Consider the following 26,865-nt stretch of genomic DNA (forward strand, 5'->3'; position numbering starts at 1 on the left):
ACAGTAACATGAAATAAAAGAAAATAAATTTGGTTTATTAATTTAATTCTTTGCATGGCCAAAGGGAGGTAAGTGAATGTTGAACATCACGAACTGTCTTTCTCATACAATAAGGGGGCGTTACCGAGGAGGTGTCAAAGCTATACATCATGGAAATTTAACCCAATTAAGAAGTAATTGAGAAAAACAGGTTGGTTATGTTGCACAAAAACATCACAGTAATAGGAGAAAATTAACTTTTAATGCTGACAAAGCTTGTGTAAGGCGAAAAGTGTCAGTAAATTTCAAGTGTCTGTGTTTTCGGATAGTGCGTCCATGTATTGTCATTATTGATAAAAACTAGGAAAGTATAGGTTTTCAAACAAATTTTTGTGTTAAATGTCAGAGTTTAGAATCTTTGGATTCAGATGTACTAAAGCTGTCATAAGTTTCAAAGTTGCAATTTTGTAGAATAAGTAAAGCAGAACTGGTTTCTGATTTACATCACCAAAATTTCATGTAAGTGACAGCTGTGCCAAGATGTTGAAGATTTTAATTGTTATAGTTGTAGAGGATATTTTAATGTCTGAGTAAAATTTAAAGTCTACTTGGGTGTTCTGAATCGGCCCAAATTGGGGTTTACTCTTTAAAAACATTTTACAGCTGCTGCAACAATTCCTAGATGACAAAAAATGGAAAACAGTTATGTGTAGATATTAAATAGCTTTACTCATTCGGCTTTTTCAGGATAGCATACTTTATAATTTTGATATTTTGTAGTTATTAAGCTGTCCTATATGTCCTATTAGTTGGACTAGCTCTAGAAACAGGTCAATATTTCTCCCAGTTTTCAAAGAAGGTGACAGATGCAAGGCATCGATTGCAACTACAGACCAGTAATGCTGTTAACTTATAGAACATATTGTTCACAGCCACATCACTAAGTATCTAGACTATAATAATATACTTACTGATGCTCTAAATGGACTCGGGAAGACTTCTATCATGTGAATCAAAGCTTGTACTTACCATCCAAGAACTCAAGAACAATCTGATAACTAGGGACCAAGTTTCATTTTTATCTATGCAGTACTAGTGGACTTCAGTAAAGCATTTTATAAAGCTCAATACCAGTGACTGCTTGCAAAACTCCGGTTTTATGGGGTACGAAATGAACTCAGGTTTTATGGGGTGCAAATGAACTGAATGACTGGATTGTAGACTTCCTCTCTGGCAGGCACAAGATTGTAGTCCTTGTTTTTAATGAAGGATCAACTACATCCTCCACAGCAGTCAAATTGGGAGTTTCCCAAGGGACTGTCCTGGGGCCCCTGCTCTTCTTTGTCTACATCAATGACATGCCAAACTGTGTGACTTCCACCAAGGCGCTTTGCTGATGATTGCCTTCTTTACAGGATCATCAGATCAGAAAATGACAGTGTAGCCCAGGACGCTGCCATCATCATGATCTAGACAGTGTAGACCTCAGCATGATCTAGATAAGACTGCAGACGTCGGAGGAAACTAGGCCAGTGTAGACCTCAGCATGATCTAGATAAGACTGCAGACGCCGGAGGAAACTAGGCCAGTGTAGACCTCAGCATGATCTAGATAAGACTGCAGACGCCAGAGGAAACTAGGCCAGTGTAGACCTCAGCATGATCTAGATAAGACTGCAGACGCCGGAGGAAACTAGGCCAGTGTAGACCTCAGCATGTTCTAGATAAGACTGCAGACATCGGAGGAAACTAGGCCAGTGTAGACCTCAGCATGATCTAGATAAGACTGCAGATGCCGGAGGAAACTAGGCCATTGTAGCCCCTCGGCATGATCTAGATAAGACTGCAGACGCCGGAGGAAACTAGGCCAGTGTAGACCTCAGCATGATCTAGATAAGACTGCAAACGTGGGAGATAACTAGGCAGTTGTCTTGTAATCTGGACAAATGTGAAGTCATTAGAATTACCTTTAATCTTTGATTATAAGATACACAATTCTACCCTTTAAACTGTCAAAAAAGCCAAGTATTTAGGATAGATCATCATATCAAATCTGTCATAGAATCCACTCAAGTACAGCAAAATCTATCATTCATCAGAAAAAACACATATAGTTGCTTGGAAAAGGTAAAAGAGCAGTGTTACACTACAGTAGTGCGACCATCTCTGGAGTATGCATCGACAGTCATAACAAATATAGGTTAGAGACCACAAATTGTTTTCCATCACTCTCTCAAATGATCTAACATGTAAAAATCACATAGAAAATATCAGCAAATCAAACACTAGGCTTCTTAAGACATAACATCAAAGTGCACTCAGAAGGGTTAAAGTCAACAGCATACAGGACACTTGTAAGGCCTTAATTGGAGTACTGCTCCTCAGTCTGGGCACTATATACTGGAACTCTCGTAGACCAACTGGAGAGCTGCCCGCTGGGTCAAACACGACTATGGTCAAATGTCAAGTGTTTCAGACATGTTGGCTTCCCTTCAGTGGAGATGCTTTGACCTTGGCAGAATTGACCAATGCCTGGCCATGTTCCACAACATCTTGAACAACCCGGTTGCCATCCCTCTTCCAGACTACCTAGTCCCTGTCTCTAGATCTTCACGTTCATGTCATTCCTTAGCGTTCCAGCATATCCGGACCAAAACAGATTGTCACAAATTCTCATTTTTCCCTAGAACTGTTGTCCACTGGAATGCATTGCTGCCGGACATTGTCACCTTGTCTGGCCCTGAGTTCAGTCTGGTCATAAGCCAGATTGAACATATCTCTCCATAATATACCTGCTCTGTTTTTAACCTGTTTTTAACCAACCTTCCTTCAATCTTTTATCATGTTTTTATTTTTTATCTTAATTACTAATTTCTTGTCAGTTGATGCATGTCAAGTCTAGGTTCCCAGCAGGGGTTTGATAAATTGGAAGATATACTGTTTTCCCATAGACTGCTGTTATAACATTATTGCATTTTATGCCTTAGATAAATCAAAACATGTATATCTAATCACTTTTGTTTCAAGAACAGTCTTAGTTTCACCAAAATAACGGATGAGAAACAAATGAATAGTGATACTTTATTTTTGTATTTTGCATGAGGATGGTATGAAGTTTACACTGTTGGCATTGCGGGAGAAAACTGTTTGATGTAACTGCTTTTCAATTCGCAACAAATGAATCAAATATTGTCAAAATATGTATTAAAATACTCCTAAGGCACTAAAATGGCTAAATTTTGAAATCATATGCCTACAGGAGGCTAACTTTGTAATGATGTCTGGAGTTATGCACATGCAAATCACCATCCTGGCACAACAATTTCTTTCTCTGACAACTACAGGAATTACAAGAAGCTGTAATCTAATATATCAAGTGCCTCATTCATGTATCAGCACACATCTCTAATCCTTCTTCCCAAGTACCGTCAGACTATGGAACAACCTCCCAGGCAATGCAGTCAGTGCCCCCAGCAGCATTTAAGAGCATGGCTGCTGTGGCCGTAAATGATCTTCCTAACAACTGCATTTTAATTGTATAGCATCTTGACTTTAGGAGCAAAAAAAGGAAAGTGTATATTTTGAAGCATTAGCCCCATTTTTATTTTCTAAAAATTGGTTAAGAATACCTGAATCATGAATGCATACTATTGAACCTGTCTTTGTTTAGAAGAATCTTTTTGAACTGTGGAAAGTCCATCTTCCACATGAAACAGTAATTTCTTCTTTTTTTCGTTGCACTTCCGGTGTTTAGTAAAGTTTTACTGTATTGTCAAATATTGATGGATTGTTAAAATATGTCAGTAGTATCAAATCTAGTATTACCTTGATATCCATCCAACCATGTTTTGAATTGTAGTACATTTTTCATCTTTTTTCATATTGCTTCACTTGTCAGAACTTTTGAACACAGAATGATTTTAAAATGTTATCATGGTTTATTGACCTTTTCATTATGGCTTCACTTGTATTGGTGCTACACACCGCGCATGTTAAAGGACCAGACTCTCTATTCGCAGAGCTAGGCTAAGTTGGCTGGACAGGCCTGTATCTGATGGTTTCTCTCTCTGTGTTCTGGGAGGCTTTCTGTCGTCTGTCCTACTGGTCAGATTGCTCTGTGCCTGTACTGGTAGAGAATGAATGTTGCCAAGTGTGGCTGCTCTTGTATGTAAAGCAAATGTGAATGTGTTTGTCATGAAAAGGGCACTGTATATATTATGACCTCTGGTTTGCCTGTGAACAAATTCAGTTATACCATCAGATGTATTAACAATAGTTTAGTGTTTAAAATTCCAAAACATTGCAGGATAGCGAATAATCTCCTGTACCTTCCTGCACACTGGTATACATACACACATATGAGCCGTGCCATGAGAAAATCCACATAGTGGCTTTGCGACCAGCATGGATCCAGACCATCCTGCGCATCCGCGCAGTCTGGTCAGGATCCATGCTGTTCGCTTTCAAAGCCTATTACAATTAGGGAAACTGTTAGCGAACAGCATGGATCCTGACCAGACTGCGCGGATGCACAGGCTGGTCTGGATCCATGCTGGTCGCCAAGCCACTATGTTGGTTTTCTCATGGCGCGGCTCATATATAATACTGCGTATATAGTATCTGAGTCAGGGGTGCACCCAATGCACAGTAGTTCCTAAAAAACTGCAAGCATACAGTTTTTAAAGCCTAGAATTCAGATCTTTGAGCATCTTAAAAGAAATTTTCTGCTCGCTACCCTCGCAAATCAGATATCAGAAGTATCATATTAACCTGAAGTCCAGGAGAGCAGAAGACAGGCCCACTATTACTCAAATATGTGGGTGAACATTATCAGACATTTTTGCTTGCATTTACATCATATCTCATGGCTCATTGTCACAGGTGCCAATTTTTTTTCAAAATGGCTTTTTGTCATTTTTTTCCTAAGAAAACATTATAATTGTAATAAATTTAAGTGCATATGGCTCATGGACTCATACTGTATCCTAGGTACGTACGTTACTGCCAGCTGTGAGCCCCCCCCCACCCTGACCCCACGCCCCCAAGAAAAGTTCAAATATTTGGCCTCTAATTATAATAAATTCTATATATTATATATGTATTTTTTATGATTTCCTTGCACATGGAGAACTCCAGGTTTTTTTTATTGAAATTTCATAAAAGTATGTATATATTTGCAGGTTATAATGCAGAGAAATCGACTGAGTGTAGATGGTGTGAGATTTGAGCCTGCAGTCATTGAGGGAAATGTTAATGTGCTGGAAACACCAAATTTTGTCATGGTTAAAAGGAGGTAGGTTTGTATGCTCTTTTCAGAGAAATTTACAACTGATGCATTTGACATTGTAACAAATTTAATGAACAAGATTAGGAAACAGCTTTTAGAAGACTAGCAAGGAGACATGTCTCCAAACTCATTTCTATAATTTTGGAGTCTGAAGACCATAAATCTCCATCTTAATCATGTTTTCAAAGAACGATATCGTCTTGATATAACACATGCACACAGCTTGACCAGTTTGTATCTGGCCTGACTTGTACCTCCAGAGTTTCACATGCACAGTTGATTTTGTCCTGTCTTTAGACAACATAGGCCATACATTCTCACATACCAGGGGTCTACCATGTTTCTCTGGTTTGTCTTGGGGAATATTACGAACCTCTTTCAAGAATATGAGGAACCTCTTACGGATGAGAATGGGACCATAATGCATTTAGTATACAGGGGTAGTTATTAATCCTTTCCTCCACACAAGCACCTTATAGTGCCTTGGCAAACAGAGTAGACCCAGATCAGACAGCTACTATAGGATATCATAGATCTGATACTGCACTGGCTGTCAAGGCAAGAATGTAGTTTGTTCATATGTGTAGTGTTTCACAAAAAGCAGTTAAATGATATGCATAAAGTCATAAATTCTTACATGAATATTCTTAGAGTAAATGGTTAATTGATATACATAATGGGAGGGCAAAGTATCGGTTGATTTAACATTCAGTCTCATTTTTAGCTCACCTGAGCCAAAGGCTCATGGTGAGCTTTTGTGACAGCTCAATGTCCGTCGTCCGTTGTCAGTCGTGCGTCGTCCGTCTGTCAACATTTTCTAAAAAAATCTTCTTGAAAACCATTGGGCAGAATTACACCAAACTTCACAGGAATGATCCTTGGGTGGCCCCCTTTCAAAATTAAAAAAGAAATTGAATTCCATGCAGAACTCTGGTTGCCATGGCAACCAAAAGGAAAAACTTTAAAAATCTTCTTGTCCAAAACCACAAGGCCTAAAGCCTTGATATTTGGCATGTGACATTATCTCATGGTCCTCTATGAAAATTATTCAAATTATGCCCCTGGGGTGAAAAGAGGCCATGCCCGGGGGTCCCAAGTTTTGCATAGACTTGTATAGGAAAAAACTTTAAAAATCTTCTTGTCTAAAACCACAAGACCTAGGCCTTTGATATTTGGTATGTAGCATCACCTTATGATCCTCTACCAAATTATTCAAATTATAATCCTAGGGTTAAAAGAGGCCCTGCCCCGGGGGGTCTCAAGTTTTACATATATAGGAAATTTTTTTAAAAATCTTCTTGTCTGAAACTGCAATGCCTAGGCTTTTGATATTTGGTATGTTGCATTGCCTTTGTGGTCCTCTACCAAAATTGTTCAAATTATGCTAACCAAAATTGTTCAAATTATGCTGGGGTGAAAAGAGGCCCCGCCCTGGGGTCACCTGTTATATGAGTTATATACAAATAAATACTTCAGATATTATCAAATCATATTTCCTAGACTGCTTAATTATAATTACCTGATGACCTCAAGTGATTAGGGGTCACTTGACTGTGACCTTGACCTACTTTCTTGTTTTTTAAGATACAGCTTTGAAATTTGTACAGTTATGTACAGTTTTGCACACCGATAAAATGACTTTCAGTGACCATGAATGTGACCTACTGACCTACTTTCTAATATTTTAGCATCAGTTTGCCATTTGAAACATGTGGCTCATATTACTCAGGTGAGCGAATCAGGGTCATCATGACCCTCTTGTCATGTTTTCATTTTTCTTAGTTGGCAACCAGACCAGGAAGCCCAGGCCTGTCCATTATGCAAATGTAAATTTGGTGGTTTGAAACGTAGGCATCACTGCCGGCAGTGTGGGCTTGTGGTGTGCAATAAATGTTGTAATGAAAAGGTACATCAGTTTCTTCATAATTCATTTACATTGCTAGATGGTTCCAGTTTCTTTTTGATGTTTTGAAAATTTTCTTTTAAATGTATATTCTTGTTTGGCAATACATAATTGTACCATAACGTCATTCCGAGTATCTTTGATAAAAATCAGTAGGTAGGTACTGTGAATGATGTTATGGTTATTTTTCATATACATTTAACTCCGGAATATGCTATGATGATAATCAACTCTGAACATTGTTTCTCAGTGAAATATCATTCTGTTGTGATTCTTTTATAGATACCATTGCCACAGCTTGGTATAGAGGAACCTGAGAAGATCTGTGAATCATGCCGACCTGTCACTGCAGCTGTTACAAGGTCAAGGTCACACATGGCAGTAAGTCAGTGTGTTTCACCTTATTTAATTTCTGTAACAACCTACATTTTACCATTTTTAGTCATAATTGAAGATTACAGATATAAAATGAAAGCTTGAATGCTAGTAAGGTCAGATTACTGCATGTCAAATCAGATATTTTAGTTCTGTTTTCTCATTTTATCTTTTTAATTCAGTGCATTTATGTAAATTGTCTTTATCTTGAACTTGATGAAATTTGCTAGAAAAATAAACGGAGCGTAATGTACATTGAAGTTTTTCAAAAGATCAACTGAGCTGAAAAAAGATAGTCCATCTATAATTAGTATTCTATGAAACACAAACGCTTCCCCTATACCTAAAATGCTTACCTATAAATGGTTTAATTTTCGCTAATTTTTTTAATAATGCCATGTGTATATTTCTGATATTATTGTTTTCATATAGTCTATGCAGCTTCAGGCAGCTGAAGAACTGGCAGGGATGTGTAAAGATAGTAGACAGCTTGGAAAGGTGAGTCATATACATAAATTTTATGTGTTTCTTTTTTATATACTCAAAACTTTGGTAAATATGTAAAATAAATATTTTTATGTTCATACAGTTCATGGAAGAATTTATTTAAACAAGGCCCTAAAAATCTAATTATGGAAAAAAACTGGATGGCCTCTGTGGTAATAGTGGCTGAGTTTGAATCAATTGCCCAGTCACCATTGTGGGTATGAAACCTCGCTTGTGTGTAAGGAAGTCATCCAGTTGGCTTATTGAAGGTCAAGATTCTACCTAGATACCTGCCTGAGATAAAATATTGACTAGCTAGGGCCTTCCTCCACCATTAAAAGAAGGACAAATATTTGTGTCGGTTAAACCCAACAAAAAAGGAAATAAATCAAGAATCCAGGATATTGAAGCCCTGACATTCTGTATTCAAAAGTCCTTGATAAGTTATATACATGTATCTGTATTGCAAAAATTTGTGGATACAAACACTTCTATTCAAAAATGCTTATTTCATCGTATGACCAATTCTTTCGGGATTACTAAGTTCACCTGTTGGTGGGGTATTTTCTTGGCAAACTGATAATTACTTTTCCTGTTTATGTAACTATGTTCTTTAAGTTCTTAAGTAAATATTCAGTATACGGTCCGATAGTTTATGCCGTTAGCAGAAACAAAAGGCACTAATTGACTCATTTTAGGATGTAATTTTCTTAGAAACAAATTGTGAAATTTATCAGTCTGTGCCTATGTCACAGCATTTATACAAAAATGAATCAAATTTGGTTTGTAGAATCATTGTAAAGTCCTTTCACAGTTTTATTCAAATTCTGGCACTTCACCCTTTTTAGGGCCAGCTAGAGCTAAATATAGAAATAGTTTTCAACAACTTCTTCTGAGAATCACTTGATTGCACTTCCTCAAACTTGGTCTGTAGCATCTCTCAGTTTTGTTCAAATGGGGGCATTTGGCCCCTAAAAGGAGCTGCGATAGCTAGAAATAGAAAAACATTTAAACAAGTTCTCATGAACCACTTAATTGATCTCCATCATTCTTGTTTTGTAGAATCATTGTAAGGTCTTCTCTCAGTTTAATTCAAATTCTGGCACTTGACCCTTTTTAGGGCCAGCTAGAGCCAAAACTAGAGTGGGCAGACCAATGCTCGGTGTAAAAACTACATATTTTAAATCTAAAAACTGATTTTACATTAACTTACCGTACTTTTTTATCGTCAGTTTGTTGAACAATCTGTGAGTATTCAACCATATTGTTTACATATTTCTAGTCACACCGTGACGTAATAGGCGGGAGCTAAAAATAGTACCAGTAAAACCTGTGCGGTTCGTGCGGAAGTATACCAACGCTCGGCGTATGGCATATGAATCTGCAGGTTGTAATTTTGAACTATTTATGCATTAAAGTGAAGTATAAGACATATCTAACACAAGACGTAGGTTGTATTGATTAACTGATTTTTTTATGTACATAAACAGGTACGTAAATTACCCCTCTCTCTGTTCTGCATCTATAAAGCAAAGAAACACATTTTATACAACAATTATCTTAAGGAATTCATTTGAAGATAATTTATCACAATTCTGTGAGTCTAACTTCAAGAAATCAATAACTTATGATATTTGTCGATTTATTTCCATTAGTATTGGAAATCTTTTCAAAAGTGTCATTAGTCCACATAGTATATCAATTACTTGAACAGCATAAGCTACAGAAAAGTGCAGTACAATGGGTCCGTATAAAATGCCATGATAAGGATTTATAGTTTATTTAAGTATAAAGAAATAAAATAATTAAAAAGAAAAATGCTTTTTTTCTCCATAATTCCGCCTGCAAGCTACTTTTTTAATACCTGTTTTACCAGAAAATCACAGTAGAACACAAAACTGAACTGCTTTTAGCCTTGCATCGTCTGCTCTACTGTGACCACGTGACCATACCGGAAATGAACCGCACTTGGATAAAATTACGCGTGATGTAAATAAACGAAAAGGGACTGACAAGAGCTTATATTTTAAATATATATTAAGAAATTCCCAGAGAAACGTGATATACGCCGAACGTTGGTATGCGCCGAGCACTGGTCTGCCCACTCTAGAAATAGCTTCTCATGAACAGTATGATAGATTTTCATGATACTTGGTCTGTGGCATCATTATAAAGTCCTCTCCCAAGTTTATTCAAATTAGAGCACTTGGTAAAAGGGGCTGCTAAAGCTAAAAATCGAAATATAGAAAATTAATGCCTTTAAACAACTTCTTTTCGTGAACTGCTTGCTTGATCTTTATCAAACTTTGTCTGTGGCATTATTTTAAGGTCCTCTCTATTTTGATCAAACTGGAGCTTGTTTTTGGGGGCCACTAGAGCTAAAAATAGAAATACATTTAAACAACTACTTATGAAGCGCTTAATCTGGTATAATCTGGAATAATATAAGGGGCTTCTAGAGCTATATATAGAAATATCCTAAAATGAATTTTCCCTTAAACTGCTTGGTTAAGCTTTATTTAGCATCCTTGTAAGGCTCAAATGTTGTTCAAATGGGGACACTTGACCTGTTTTATTTTTTTGTATGCTAAACATGGTTTGTTACCATTCATGATTCAGTGTATCATACATAATAACTGTGTTTAAGGTCAAATAGTCAAGGTCAGGTGAGCAACTTAGGGCCACTATGACCAACTTGTTTACTTTCATGACCATTAAACAAACTATTAAATTCATATTACAGATTTTTGAGTTTGGTGGTTTTCATACACTTCTGGCACAAAGTAAAGTTCACCTTGATACTCCAAATATGGAAATAATGGTATGATATTATGTTAATTTTTATTTAACTCAGAACTATGTGTTTCATGGAATAGTAATACTATTTAACTTGCAATGCTTTTAGCACACTAAAGAAAAGTCAAAATACAGCAGACATTTATGGCAAGTATTTTGTTTCAGCAACATATGCAGATATTCATTTATATTTATTCATTAAATCTGATCTAATATGGTGGTTTCTTTTGTGATAATAAAAGCAGGCCCTTTTTCGCAACAGCACCTTAAGAAGTATTTAATGTAAATACAGAATCCATAGCTCGTATCCACAAAAAAGAATGTAAAAGTCAGTTACAAACTTGCAAACCACCATTTCTTCAAAAATGCTCAAGTTTTCATGAATTTAGCATATTTTCATTAAAATAGTTACCAAGTTTTATTTGTGTCAAGAATACACGTTTTTCAAAAATGTTGTTGAAACGTTGTTATGCCACAAGACTGTTAACTCGCAGTTATTTCACCAAAAGTATTCCAGGCCAACTGCATTATAGGAGACCTCATGAGATTTCAACATGTCACCTCTTTCAGTCACATCAGCGTCACATATAAAAACATATTGCAATGTTAAAAACAACTCGAGCATTTTTTGCTTGAACATCTTGCTAAATTGTTTCATCATTTAACAGTGTCTACCAACTTTCAGTGATATTCAGTAAATCTAACTGCTGATGAAATTTATCTATATCTGAATACAAATTTCACTTACATTAATGAATTACAACTTATGCTCCATTTGCAAATTTGTGACAAAGGTCAGGCATTGAGTATCACAAAAATATGGATGTTTTGTTTTAATTTACTTGTCTTGAGTGTACATTCGTATTTTTTTAAAGGTAATAGCATAAAATATCATTTCATGTAAGACACATTTTATTGTTATGGTATTGTTCTATTAGTTGTAATTCTATATTAAAAGTTTCTAAAAATTTTAAAGAGCTTTTATTTTGACGAATTATGAATGTGAAATATAATTTGTTGAATGTCTGATTCAGGCACATATTATCAGTGCTTTACATACATTATCGACATACGAACCAGTACAAGACTACATGGTCAGCATCGGAATTCTTAGAGGTATTTGCCTGTAAGTCATTTATTGAAGTATTTTTATATACTATGAATGGGCAAGAATGTTTTTGCTTTTAGCTAAAACTTCCATTTTAGGGGGATATGAATTCACGGTTTAAAAAATCGAAGAATAGGGGAGCTATCCTACTCGCCCCGGCATCGGCGTGAGCGTTAGCGTGAGCATCACACAAATGTTAAAAGTTTGCTTACCACCCCAAATATTTTCAAAGTCCATTGAGATATTGCTTTCATATTTTGCATACTTGTTTACCATCATGACCCCAGTCTGTAAAAAGGAGGAGGCAGCTCTATCAAGCATTTTGACTGAATTATGGCCCCTTTTCGACTTAGAATAAATGTTAAAGTTTGCGTACCACCCCAAATATTTTCAAAGTCCATTGAGATATTGCTTTTATATTTTGCATACTTGTTTACCATCATGACCCCAGTCTGTAAAAAGGAGGAGGCAACTCTATCGAGCATTTTGACTGAATTATGGCCCCTTTTCAACTTAGAATGAATGTTAAAGTTTGCGTACCACCCCAAATATTTTCAAAGTCCATTGAGATATTGCTTTCATATTTTGCATACTTGTTTACCATCATGACCCCAGTCTGTAAAAAGGAGGAGGCAACTCTATCAAGCATTTTGACTGAATTATGGCCCCTTTTCGACTTAGAATATGCTTATTGTAATGTTAAAGTTTTACTCATAGCTTATATTATACTATCAAGCACTGAGAATAGTCGAGCGCGCTGTCCACCGACAGCTCTTGTTTAATCCCCTGCCAAGGTCAAGGTCACAACTTAGGGTGAAAGGTTTGAGCCTTCCATTTTGTGTCCGCTCTGTATCTCCTAAACCCCTTGAAGGATTTTCATGAAACTTGGGTCAAATGATCACCTCAACAAGGCAGTGTGCAGAACTTATGAGTCAGCCATGCTGGCTCAAGGTCAAGGTCACAACTGAAGGTGAAAGGTTTGAGCCTTCCATTTTGTGTCTGCTCTGTATCTCCTTATTCCCTTGAAGGATTCATATGAAACTTGGGTCAAATGATCACCTCATCAAGGCGATGTGCAGAACTTATGAGTCAGCCATGCCGGCTCAAGGTCAAGGTCACAACTAAAGGTCAAAGGTTTTAGCCTTCCATTTCGTGTCCGCTTTATATCTCCTAAACCCCTTGAAGGAATTTTATAAAACTTGGGTCAAATGATCACCTCATCAAAACAATGTGCAGAACTTATGAGTCAGCCATGCCGGCTCAAGGTCAAGGTCACAACTTAGGGTCAAAGGTTTGAGCCTTCCATTTTGTGTCCACTCTGTATCTCCTAAACCCCTTGAAGGATTTTCATCAAACTTGGGTCAAATGATCACCTCATCAAGAACTCATTAGTCAGCCATGTCAACTCAAGGTCAAGGTCACAACTCAAGGTCAAAGGTTTGAGCTCTATATCTCCTAAACCCCTCGAAGGATTTTCATGAAACTTGGGTCAAATGATCACCTCATCAAGACGTTGTGCAGAATTCATGAGTCAGCCATGTCAGTTCAAGGTTAAGGTCACAGCTAAAGGTCAAAAGTTTACCCTTTCACTATCCATAGCACTGGCGGGGGATTTAGCAGTCTTTCAGACTGCCTTGTAATGTTTGATGTGAAAATGAATGAAAAATTTACTCATTCGCTGGGTTTTGATTTAATTGATTGATTCAACCACGAAATCCATGAAAATTAGTTTCAGTTAAGTAAAAGTGGAAAGTTTACCTAACCAGTGTTAATGAATTCTGTACCAGTACAAACCTTATCTCTGCAAGTAACTGCCAACTTCCCCACATGAATCAGATGTAGAGGACAAATGATTTCAGGCATAATGTCTTTTATCAAATCTTCACAGAACATACACCTCCCCAGAGGATGGAACTCAGGACCCTGCGATATGTAGATCTGCGCTGTCCCCATTGAGCTAAGCAAGAGGGCTTTGTAGGGGACTAACTTAGAAACAGCATAGAAACAGCATAACACTGGACTAACAGGATTAAAAGATCTGAAGTACATTTAATATTAGAAACATTGCTATTTACACAAGATGAAAAGTAATAGCAGCAAATTAAACAAGTTTTCATGATTTTCAGGATACTAGAGAAGGTACCTGGAGACAAGGAACAGATTCTGCTGGATGGAATTAGTACCCTATGTATCTATTGTAAATCTAAAACATACCTGTCTAAAGGTACGAATCTTTTCTAAATATCTACTGTAAATGTAAAACATAAATTTTTAAGGAAGTGTTAATGGTGAGCTTTCAGGATCATTGGAAGTTTGTCATTTGTCTGTTGTCCCTCCTTTGTCTGTGGTCTTTAAAGACTGTCTCCTCCTAAACCACCAAGCCAATATCAACCAAATTTCACATGAGTGTTCCATTGGTGGCCGTCAAGCCTAAGTCATCTATAGAATTCTAAAAAGTCTTCTCCTCTGAAACTGCTGGCCTATTTTGAAATAATTTCTTTGATGACCCTCTTCCAAATTCCTTCAAATAATAACATGGGCACAAGGGGGTGGGGCTAATTTTTCTTATATGGCTATATGGAAAACTTTGAAAATCTTCTTTTCTAAAGCCCATAGCCCATTTTTAAAATAATGTAACAGCAATGTTCCTGCAAAATTCTGTTAAATAACTCTTTTCGTTCAAAAAGATAGCCGCTAGGGCCATGGCTAGTTTTCCGTATGTGGCTATTTTTCTCTGAAACCAGTGACACAATTTCAAAATAATTTCTTAGCAGTATTCCTTGGGTGACCCTCTACCAAATTTCTTCAAATTGTTTTGTTTTGTGACAATACAAGGCCACTAGGGGCTGTGGATAGTTTTCTCTACATGTCTGTTAGGAAAAATATAAATCTCCTCTCAAACTGCTGTCCTGAATTCAAAAAAATGATTTTACACAAATGTTCCTTAGGTGATCCTCTGCCGAATGTCTTCAAGCTTCAGCTCACATTAGCAACTACTGCATCCCCTCAATTTATTTACTTCTACCTAGTTTTGTGTGTTTCTTGATATTGTCTCTTAGAATCACGTTATTTCCCCCTGCCCACAATACGTCCCTCATTACATCCCCCCACAACGGTGACCCTAACCAACCTACTAAAGGAAAATTTTTTTTTTTTACTATTTCTCGATTTCTTGATACTGTCTCATAGTATCATTTGGCATCCCCCCCTCCCCCACACCCCACCCCCAACCACCACCACAGGCACATTGCCCATCCATATTTATTTAGTGGGAAGTTAGAAAACGCCGGCCCTGTTTCAGAATAATTTCACAGATAATAAAACTTGGGTGAGTGATCTAGGTCCATAATCAGGTGAGCTATTAGTATAGACAGATGACCAGTTGTCGATCATATGTTTTCAACATTTTCTCCTCCTAGACTACTTGTCAGAATTACACTACACTAGGTCTGTAGCATCTTGGCAGGGTCCTTTCTTAAGTTTGTTCAAATGGGGTGCTTGGTTCCCTTTTAGGGGCTTCTAGAGCTAAAACTAGAAAACAACTTCTTCACTTGAAGCACTTAGTTTAAACATGTTTTTAGCTTGACTATTCTACTCACCCTGGTGTTGGTGTCACACCTTGGTTGAAGTTTTGCATGCAAGTACGTATAGCTATCATTTAAAGGCAAATTCACATGTGCCTTCGGGGTTATAAAACTAGGTGATAGCTTCAAGTCACATAACTCTGACATGCATCTTGGCCAAATTATGCCCCCTTTTGGACTTAGAAAATCCTGGTTAAAGTTTTACATATAGCTATTATTTAAAGGCATACAGCTTTGAAACTTATTTTTTCTTTTTCTTGGTCAATAACCAACCTCACAGGATCAAGTCCCATAACTCTAACATGCATTTTGGGCAAATTATGCCCCTTTTTGGACTTCGAAATCCTGATTAAAGTTTTGCATGCATGTTACAAAACAAACGCAGATATTGATTTGAAACTTCACATTGTGTCTTCAGGGTTATAAAACTAGGGTAAAGCATCCAGTCCGATAACTCTGACATATATTTTGGCCAAATTATGCCCTCTTTTGGACTTGGAAAATCCTGGTTACAGTTTTGCATGAAAGTTACTATGTCAAAAACTAATGCAAATATTGAATTGAACCTCTATCGATATTTTAGCATTTAGGGTAATATTCTTGCTTCTGGGACAACAATTCGAATAGTCAAGCATTGGCAGTCTTATGGACAGCTGTTTTATCCAGAAATTCATGAAACATTTACAATTTAACATTTCAGGAATTGGACAGAAAGCTTACAGTTGTCCTCTCCTTAATAGAAATACCTTCATGAAACGTTAAATTTATCTTCATCAAACTTGAACTGTAACATCATTATAAGGTTCTCTCTCAAACATGTTCAAATAGGTGCACTTGACCCCTTTAGAGGCTGCTAAAAAAGAAATGCCTTTGAAAGACTTCTTATGAATGATGTAATGGATCTTAATCAAACTTTGTCTGTCACATCATTATTAAGGTCCTGTCTTCATTTTGTTGGAATGGGGGAAACATAACCCCCTTTTTGGACCACTAGAGCTACAATGGTGGATCTTCATTTAACTTAGTCCATAGCATCATTGTATGGTCCTATTTCAAATCTGTTCAAATGAGGGCACTTGACCTGTTTTATGTTTTTCATACTAAACACAATTGTAATACCATTAATGATACAGTGTGTGTCATTTTATTCAAGGGTCAGGAGAGAGACTTTAATCACTATAACCCTATTTATATGAAGGTAGGATGCTTCTCTGTGTATCTCCTGTGATCTGTGAATCTAAAACATTCCTATGTAAAGGTAGGATGTTTCTCTGTGTATCTTCTGTCAATCTAAAACATTCCTGTGTAAAGGTAGGATGCTTCTCTATGTATCTTCTGTGATCTGTGAATCTAAAACATTCCTATGTAAAGGCAGGATGTTTCTCTGTGTATCTTCTGTCAATCTAAAACATTCCTATGTAAAGGTAGGATGCTTCTCTGTGTATCTTCTGTGAACCCAAAACATTCCTATGTAAAGGTATGATGCTTCTCTGTGTATCTTCTGTGAATCTAAAACAGTCCTATGTAAAGGTAGGATGCTTCTCTGTGTGTCTTCTGTGAATCTAAAACAGTCCTATGTAAAGGTAGGATGCTTCTCTGTGTGTCTTCTGTGAATCTAAAACAGTCCTATGTAAAGGTAGGATGCTTCTCTGTGTATCTTCTTTGAATCTAAAACAGTCCTATGTAAAGGTAGGATGCTTCTCTGTGTGTCTTCTGTGAATCTAAAACAGTCCTATGTAAAGGTAGGATGCTTTTCTGTGTGTCTTCTGTGAATCTAAAATGCTTCACTGTGTATCTTCTGTGACCCTAAAACAGTCCTATGTAAAGGTAGGATGCTTCTCTGTGTATCTTCTGTGAATCTAAAACAGTCCTTTGTAAAGGTAGGATGCTTCTCTTTGTATCTTCTGTGAATCTTAAACATTCCTATGTAAAGGTAGGATGTTTCTCTTTGTATCTTCTGTGAATCTTAAACATTCCTATGTAAAGGTAGGATGCTTCTCTCTGTATCTTCTGTGTATCTAAAACATTCCTATGTAGAGGTAGGATGCTTCTCTGTGTATCTTCTGTGAATCTAAAACATTACTATGTAAAGGTAGGATGCTTCTCTGTGTATCTTCTGTGAATCTAAAACATTACTATGTAAAGGTAGGATGCTTCTCTGTGTATCTTCTGTGAATCTAAAACATTACTATGTAAAGGTAGGATGTTTCTCTGTGTATCTTCTGTGAATCATAAACGGTCCTGTGTATCTTCTGTGAATCTAAAACAGTCCTATGTAAAGGTAGGATGCTTCTCTGTGTATCTTCTGTGAATCTAAAACAGTCCTATGTAAAGGTAGGATGCTTCTCTTTGTATCTTCTGTGAATCTAAAACAGTCCTATGTAAAGGTTGGATGCTTCTCTTTGTATCTTCTGTGAATCTTTAACATTCCTATGTAAAGGTAGGATGCTTCTCTGTGTATCTTCTGTGAATCTTAAACATTCCTATGTAAAGGTAGGATGCTTCTCTGTGTATCTTCTGTGAATCTAAAACAGTCCTATGTAAAGGTAGGATGCTTTTCTGTGTATCTTCTGTGAATCTTAAACAGTCCTATGTAAAGGTAGGATGCTTCTCTGTGTATCTTCTGTGAATCTTAAACATTCCTATGTAAAGGTAGGATGCTTCTCTGTGTATCTTCTGTGAATCTTAAACATTCCTATGTAAAGGTAGGATGCTTCTCTGTGTATCTTCTGTGAATCTTAAACATTCCTATGTAAAGGTAGGATGCTTCTCTGTGTATCTTCTGTGAATCTAAAACAGTCCTATGTAAAGGTAGGATGCTTCTCTGTGTATCTTCTGTTAATCTAAAACAGTCCTATGTAATGGTAGGATGCTTCTCTGTGTATCTTCTGTGAATCTGTGAATCTAAAACATTCCTATGTAAAGGTAGGATGCTTCTCTGTGTATCTTCAGTCTGTGAATCTTAAACATTCCTATGTAAAGGTAGGATGCTTCTCTGTGTATCTTCTTTGAATCTAAAACAGTCCTATGTAAAGGTAGGATGCTTCTCTGTGTATCTTCTGTGAATCTAAAACAGTCCTATGTAAAGGTAGGATGTTTCTCTGTGTATCTTCTGTGAATCTAAAACAGTCCTATGTAAAGGTAGAATGCTTCTCTGTGTATCTTCTGTGAATCTAAAACATTCTTATGTAAAGGTAGGATGCTTCTCTGTGTATCTTCTGTGAATCTAAAAGATTCCTATCTAAAGGTAGGATGCTTCTCTGTGTATCTTCTATGAATCTAAAACATTTCTATGTAAAGGTAGGATGCTTCTCTGTGTATCTTCTGTGAATCTAAAACATTCCTGTCTAAAAGTAGGATGTTTTTCGTTGTATCTTCATTCACAAATACTTCATCCACTTGTTTTACTGAGGAAATTTAGCTTAAGTTTTACATGCAAGTTTTTATCATAGTAAAATCCTAATGTGTAATAAATTGTAATAAAATAATTCAGTTAAATTTGCCTTGCCAATTTATTGCTCTTGTTTGACTTAGGAGTTTTTGGATAATCAAGCTTATGCTGCTATATGGACTTACACACTATACTGTTCAAACATTCAAACTTGTTGATTTCACATTTATATAGATACTGCATAGTAATTGCTCATTTTCTCAAATTTTTGGCACAAATTCTCAAAGTAACATTTTTCATGTTGCAGTTTTGGAGACCGGAGGTTTACAGGTAGTTCTGAGATTGTGTTGTAACACAAGTGACACGGTGGTGCTCATGTCTGTCAGTACACTCAGTATGTTAGTGGAGAACCCATCAACACACACAGCTATCATTGACGGTGATAAAGCTGCACTGCAGAGAATGCTGAAACTTGCTGCGGCCGAAAGTCCACAGGTAATACTTAAATACAAGTCAGATGTTACCAGTTTACAACCAGATAGGTTACAGTTGTACCCACTGATTATACACCAGTATGTAATTTCCATTTAGAAAAGAAAATCTGTAAGCTAGCTATTGTTTCAAGAAAACTTAACCATTACCATGCACGACACGACTGATTCTGCCTTTACGACTAGTGCAGATCATGATCAGCCTGCACATCCATGCAGTCAGATCATGACCAGCACTGTTCGCCATTCAGTCAGTATCTTTGGCCGAAAGTCCACAGGTAATACTTAAATACAAGTCAGATGTTCCCAGTTTACAACCGGATAGGTTAGAGTTGTACCCACTGATTATACACCAGTATGTAATTTCCAAGAAAAGAAAATCTGTAAGCTAGCTATTGTTCCAAGAAAACTTAACCCTTACCATGCTGGACATGACTGATTCTGCCTTTATGACTAGTGCAGATCATGATCAGCCTGCACATCCATGCAGTCAGATCATGACCAGCACTGTTCGCCATTCAGTCAGTATCTTTTTGGTATGCACCCCTTTTAACAGTTAATGGTACTGTCCAAATTGAAAGATGGACAAGTTCATTATACAAATTTAGAAGAGTAAGGGTGGTTGATATTTTAAGATAAGGTACTTGCACTAGATTTTAAGTTTAACTTTATTCATTCTACAACCCTTAGTGGTATTTTAAAAAAATGAAAACTGTTGACTTGTCAAAGTCTCATGGAAAAATCTGACATGACATTGCAAAAGAAGCATAGAAAATAAGAAATGTGATTTTAAGATGTCAGAAGTAATAAAATTCTATTACGTTTGTTTTGTAGATGCAGGCCGTAGCACTGAAATGTTTAAACTACTTGTCAATGGGTACAGACTGGAATAAACACAGAATTATACAGGTTTATTATATACCTATTTTTCCCTTCCAATCAGAGATTTTCATGTGTACTGTATGACAGCAAATTGCTAAATAACCTAACAATATATAACCTCTTTAACACCCATATTGCTTCTAAATTATGTATGATTATAAAGAAAGACTTAGAATAACTTTTGGTTTGGCTTAGTCCGGGTTAAATTTATCATGTGAGCATTATTAGGTTGGTTTTGGGAAGGTCATTTGTTCTACTCCAGTTCCTGGACCAACACCAAAGGGAGAGGGCACTTTGAACATCATCTGCCATTTAAGGTTGAAATTCATTGTCATAGAATAGCTGTTCTAGTGGCTGTAAAGCCAACAGATGGTACTCTTGTTTATTGAAGTAAACTGTTTAAAAGTGAATTAAGTATATTATTATTTGTTTGCATTTTGTAATGTGTGTGTAGACTGCAATCCAGAGTATTAGTACTTACAAAACAATTTCTAACTTACAGGAAGATTTTACAGCTGGGAAGCCAATGAAGACAGCTCTACAAACAGAGACATTTAACATGCAGGTGTGGGCTAATGCTGCGTGTCTGGTAGCCAACTTAGCCACAAGTACCGAAGACCAGGTCAGTCCACACTTAAAACTGTTACATACCTATAAAACCTCACATTTTCAGTGTCACAGTCACAGCTTTTAAGATTTTTACTGGTTGTAGGTGTGGATGTGAATATCTGGCTTTAGGGTAACTGTTTAGGTGGTATTGAGGCCCTGCCAAGTTGCCGTATAAACACTTACTCCAGAGACAGATGTTCGCATATGCAGCTACAGCCAGATAAAATCTTTTCCTTGCATACTATATGCAACAAATAATAGTAAAAATAAACTCAAATGAATGACTTTCTTTAAGGTTAGAGACCACCAATTGTTTTCCCATAGACTTACATTGTAACATTATGGCGTGTACGGCCTTCCATACATCGAAACATGTATATCTATTTACAAGTTTTTCAAGAACTATCTTAGTTCTACCAAAATATCGGACGAAAAACATTCGAATAGTGATACTTTATTTAAGTAATTTTCTTGTGAATGAGATGACCCCCTGTTTACATCATTGACATGGCGGGAGAAATTCGTTTGATAAAACTTTTTTTTTCAATACACAAAAAATGTAGCAAATTTTGTCAAAATGTATAATAAAATACTGTAAATGCAGTGAAAAAATATCAATTTTGAAAAATAATCACTTCCTGGGTTTGTTTACATGACTGACCAATCAGAACGCACAGACGATACCGTATTCCTAGATATACACTTACCTCATTCCCAGTAAGTTCCCTGTACTTTTTTAGCTCGACTTTTCGAAGAAAAAGTAGAGCTATTGTACTCGCCCCGGCGTCGCCGTCGCCGTTGCTTAAAGTTTTTGATAAAGTCAAATATCTCTGTTACTATTAAAGCTGTTGACTTGAAACTTAAAATAGTTATTTACTATCAAAGTCTACACCAGGAGAAACAATCCCCATAACTCTGATTTGAATTTTGACAGAATTATGCCCCTTTCTAACTTAGAATTTTTAGTTAAAGTTTTTGATTAAGTCAAATATCTCTGTTACTATCAAAGCTATTGACTTGAAACTTTAAATACTTATTTTCCATCAAAGTCTACACCAGGAGAAACAATCCCCATAACTCTGTTTGAATTTTGACCGAATTATGCCCCTTTTTAACTTAGATTTTTTTGTTAGCTCACCTGTCACAAAGTGACAAGGTGAGCTTTTGTGATCGCATGGCGTCTATCGTCCGTCCGTGCGTGCATGCGTCCGTAAACTTTTGCTTGTGACCACTCTAGAGGTCACATTTTCATGGGATCTTTATGAAAGTTGGTCAGAATGTTCATCTTGATGATATCTAGGTCAGTTTCAAAACTGGGTTACGTGCGATCAAAAACTAGGTCAGTAGGTCTAAAAATAGAAAAACCTTGTGACCTCTCTAGAGGCCATACTTTTCAATAGATCTTCATGAAAATTGGTCAGAATGTTCATCTTGATGATATCTAGATCAAGTTCGAAACTGGGTCACGTGCCGTCAAAAACTAGGTCAGTAGGTCAAATAATAGAAAAACCTTGTGACCTCTCTAGAGACCATATTTTTCATGGGATCTGTATGAAAGTTGGTTTGAATGTTCACCTTAATGATATCTAGATCAGGTTTGAAACTGGGTCAGCTGCGGTCAAAAACTAAGTCAATAGGTCTAAAAATAGAAAAACCTTGTGACCTCTCTAGAGGCTGTACTTTTCAATGAATCTTCATGAAAATTGGTCAGAATGTTCACCTTGATGATATCTAGGTGAAGTTCGAAACTGGGTCATGAGCCTTCAAAAACTAGGTCAGTAGGTCAAATAATAGAAAAACCTTGTGACCTCTCTAGAGGCCATATTTTTCAATGGATCTGTATGGAAGTTGGTCTGAATGTTCATCTTGATGATATCTAGATCAAGTTCGAAACTTGGTCAACTGCGATCAAAAACTAGGTCAGTAGGTCTAAAAATAGAAAAACCTTGTGACCTCTCTAGAGGCCATATTTTTCGATGGATCTTCATGAAAATTGGTCAGAATGTTCACCTTGATGATATCTAGGTAAAAATAGAAAAACCTTGTGACCTCTCTAGAGGCCATACTCTTGATGAGATCTTCATGAAAATTGGTGAGAATGTTCACCTTGATAATATCTAGGTCAAGTTCAAAACTGGGTCATGTGCCTTCAAAAACTAGGTCATTAGGTCAAATAATAGAAAAACCTTGTGACCTCTCTAGAGGCCATATTTTTCAATGGATCTGTATGAAAGTTGGTCTGAATGTTCATCTTGATGATATCTAGATCAAGTTTGAAACTGGGTCAACTGCGATCAAAATATAGTTCAGTAGGTCTAAAAATAGAAAAACCTTGTGACCTCTCTAGAGGCCATATTTTTGAATGGATCTTCATGAAAATTGGTCAGAATGTTCACCTTGATGATATCTAGGTAAAAATAGAAAAACCTTGTGACCTCTCTAGAGGCCATACTCTTGATGAGATCTTCATGAAAATTGGTGAGAATGTTCACCTTGATAATATCTAGGTCAAGTTCAAAACTGGGTCATGTGCCTTCAAAAACTAGGTCATTAGGTCAAATAATAGAAAAACCTTGTGACCTCTCTAGAGGCCATATTTTTCAATGGATCTTCATGAAAATTGGGTCATGTGGAGACAGGTGAGCGATTCAGGACCATCATGGTCCTCTTGCTTAAATTTTGGATAAAGTCAAATATCTCCATTACTATTAAAGCTTTTGACTTGAAACTCAAAATAGTTATTTACTATCAAAATCTACACCAGTAGACACAATTCCCATAACTCTAACTTGAATTTTGACAGAATTATGCCCCTTTTTAACTTAGAATTTTTGGTTAAAGTTTTTGATAAAGTCAAATATGTCTGTTACTATTAAAGCTTTTGACTTGAAACTTAAAATACTTGTTTACCATCAAAGTCTACACCAGGAGAAACAATCCCCATAACTCTGATTTGAATTTTGACAGAATTATGTCCCTTTTTAACTTAGATTTTTTGTTAAAAGTTTTGATAAAGTCAAATATCTCAGTTACTATTAAAGCTTTTGACTTGAAACTCAAAATAGTTATTTACTATCGAAGTCTACACCAGGAGACACAATGCCCATAACTCTGATTTGAATTTTGACAGAATTATGTCCCTTTTTAGCTCATCTGATTTTTTGAAAAAAAATGATGAGTTATTGTCATCACTTGAGCGGTTGTCGGCGTCAGCGTCGGCGTCGGCGTTGCCTGGTTAAGTTTTATGTTTAGGTCACCTTTTCTCCTAAACTATCAAAGCTATTGCTTTGAAACTTGGAATACTTGTTCACCATCATAAGCTGAACCTGTATAGCAAGAAACATAACTCCATCTTGCTTTTTGCAAGATTTATGGCCCCTTTTGTACTTAGAAAATATCAGATTTCTTGGTTAAGTTTTATGTTTAGGTCAACTTTTCTCCTAAACTATCAAAGCTATTGCTTTGAAACTTGGAATACTTGTTCACCATCATAAGCAGACCCTGTACATCAAGAAACATAACTCCATCTTGCTTTTTGCAAGATTTATTGCCCCTTTTGGACTTAGAAAATCAGTTTTCTTGGTTAAGTTTTATGTTTAGGTCAGCTTTTATCCTAAACTATCAAAGCTATTGCTTTAAAACTTGCAACACTTGTTCACCATCATAAGTTGACCCTGTACAGCAAGAAACATAACTCCATCCTGCTTTTTGCAAGATTTATGGCCCCTTTTGGACTTAGAAAATATCAGATTTCTTGGTTAAGTTTTATGTTTAGGTCAACTTTTTCTCTTAAACTATCAAAGCTATTGCTTTGAAACTTGCAACACTTGTTGACCATCATAAGCTGACCCTGTACAGCAAGCAACATAACTCCATCCTGCTTTTTGCAATAATTATTGCCCTTTTTGGACTTAGAAAATAATTTTCTTGGTTGAGTATTATGTTTAAGTCAACTTTTCTCATAAACTATCAAAGCTATTGCTTTAAAACTTGCAACAGTTTTTCACCATCGTAAGTGGACACTGAACATCAAGAAACATAACTCTAACCTGCTTTTTGCAAGATTGATGGCCCTTTTTAGACTTAGAAAATCATGGGTAGGACAATATTTCTATTACACAAAAAAAATCAGATGAGCGTCAGCACCCGCAAGGCGGTGCTCTTGTTTAACTTGGAATTTTTTTTTACTGGCAAAGCTCTAATTCAGAGACAAGCACTGAGAAAAGTCGAGCGCGCTGTCTTGTTGAATTGGTGGTCTCTGACCTTAAAGAACTTTTTTCTTACAGTAGCATATTCAAACAATGTGCAAGAACAGGAAATGTATCATGATGTTTTAAGGACAAGTAATAGCATTAAGTTCCAGTTTTGTTTTTTCATGTCCTGGACATGATCAAATGGGTAAATTTATCTTCAGTAAGTTTCATAGAGAAGGCTACACTATTCAGACATAAATAGAACATGTTAATTGATTCTGCTATATTTTCTGTTCTATATAAGGACATATTCTTGCTTTCAGGCACCACTGTCAGATTGTCTAGACTGCATGATGAAGTTACTGCGGTCAGATATCACAAATGTTGACCTATTATCACATATCACCAGAGGTCTGGCAAACTTTGCAAGATTTCCACAGAATTCCAGTAGAGTTGTAAGTTTAATATTTCAGTGAAAATAATGTAATTTAGTACATTGTAGTTAACTTACAGTAATGTATTGTAGTACATTGTAGTTCACTTACAGTAGTGTATTGTGGAACATTGTAGTCCACTTACAGTAATGTATTGTAGTCCACTTAAGTAGTGTATTGTGGAACATTGTAGTCCACTTACAGTAATGTGTTGTAGTCCAGTTACAGTAGTGTATTGTGGAACATTGTAGTCCACTTACAGTAATGTATTGTAGTCCAGTTACAGTAATGTATTGTAGTACATTGTAGTTCACTTACAGTAGTGTATTTTGGTACATTGTAGTCCACTTACAGTAATGTATTGTAGTCCACTTACAGTAATGTATTGTGGAACATTGTAGTCCACTTACAGTAATGTATTGTAGTTCACTTACAGTAGTGTATTGTGGAACATTGTAGTCCACTTACAGTAATGTATTGTAGTTCACTTACAGTAATGTATTGTAGTCCACTTACAGTAGTGTATTGTGGAACATTGTAGTTCACTTACAGTAATGTATTGTAGTTCACTTACAGTAATGTATTTAATGTATTGTAACATTGTAGTTCACTTACAGTAATGTATTGTGGAACATTGTAGTTCACTTACAGTAATGTATTGTGGAACATTGTAGTCCACTTACAGTAATGTATTGTAGTTCACTTACAGTAATGTATTGTGGAACATTGTAGTCCACTTACAGTAATGTATTGTAGTTCACTTACAGTAATGTATTGTGGAACATTGTAGTCCACTTACAGTAATGTATTGTAGTTCACTTACAGTAATGTATTGCAGTCCACTTACAGTAATGTATTGTAGTCCACTTACAGTAATGTATTGTAGTCCACTTACAGTAATGTATTGTGGAACATTGTAGTCCACTTACAGTAATGTATTGTAGTATGTTGCAGTTCTCTTACAGTAATATAATGGATTACATTGCAGTTCACTTAAATTAATGTATTGTAGTACACTGTATTTCATCTAAAGGAATATATTGCAGTATGTTGTATTTCGCTTAAAGAAATAAAGTATTGTAGTACATTGTATTTCACTTAAAGGAATGTATTACAGTACACTGTATTTCACTTAAAGTAATAATATCTTGTAGGACATAGTATTTCACTTAAAGTAATGTATTGTAGTACATTGTATTTCACCTAAAGGAATAATATCTTGTAGTACATTGTATTTCATTTAAAGTAATAAAGTATTGTAGTACACTGTATTTCACTTAAAGTAATAATACCTTGTAGTACATAGTATGTCACTTAAAGTAATAATTTCTTGTAGTACATTGTATTT

At 36.2% G+C, this 26,865-nt stretch overlaps 1 protein-coding gene across 1 annotated transcript in view; it reads left to right on the top strand.

Moving 5' to 3' along the window:
• The first annotated feature begins 97 nt into the window (after nucleotides 1–97).
• LOC123562323 (uncharacterized) overlaps nucleotides 98–26,865 on the top strand; it is a 31,750-nt gene continuing 4,982 nt past the window's right edge. The window contains exons 1-12 of the mRNA XM_053537082.1: nucleotides 98–190; nucleotides 5,159–5,271; nucleotides 7,048–7,171; nucleotides 7,451–7,549; nucleotides 7,976–8,041; nucleotides 10,773–10,850; nucleotides 11,860–11,951; nucleotides 14,060–14,157; nucleotides 19,216–19,403; nucleotides 20,234–20,308; nucleotides 20,784–20,903; nucleotides 25,407–25,538. Coding sequence (XP_053393057.1) covers nucleotides 5,165–5,271; nucleotides 7,048–7,171; nucleotides 7,451–7,549; nucleotides 7,976–8,041; nucleotides 10,773–10,850; nucleotides 11,860–11,951; nucleotides 14,060–14,157; nucleotides 19,216–19,403; nucleotides 20,234–20,308; nucleotides 20,784–20,903; nucleotides 25,407–25,538 — 1,179 coding nt within the window. The 5' untranslated portion in view covers nucleotides 98–190; nucleotides 5,159–5,164. The remainder of the gene's footprint in view (nucleotides 191–5,158; nucleotides 5,272–7,047; nucleotides 7,172–7,450; nucleotides 7,550–7,975; nucleotides 8,042–10,772; nucleotides 10,851–11,859; nucleotides 11,952–14,059; nucleotides 14,158–19,215; nucleotides 19,404–20,233; nucleotides 20,309–20,783; nucleotides 20,904–25,406; nucleotides 25,539–26,865) is intronic.

This window comes from Mercenaria mercenaria, chromosome 2, assembly GCF_021730395.1.
Source record: "Mercenaria mercenaria strain notata chromosome 2, MADL_Memer_1, whole genome shotgun sequence".
NCBI lineage: Eukaryota > Metazoa > Mollusca > Bivalvia > Venerida > Veneridae > Mercenaria > Mercenaria mercenaria.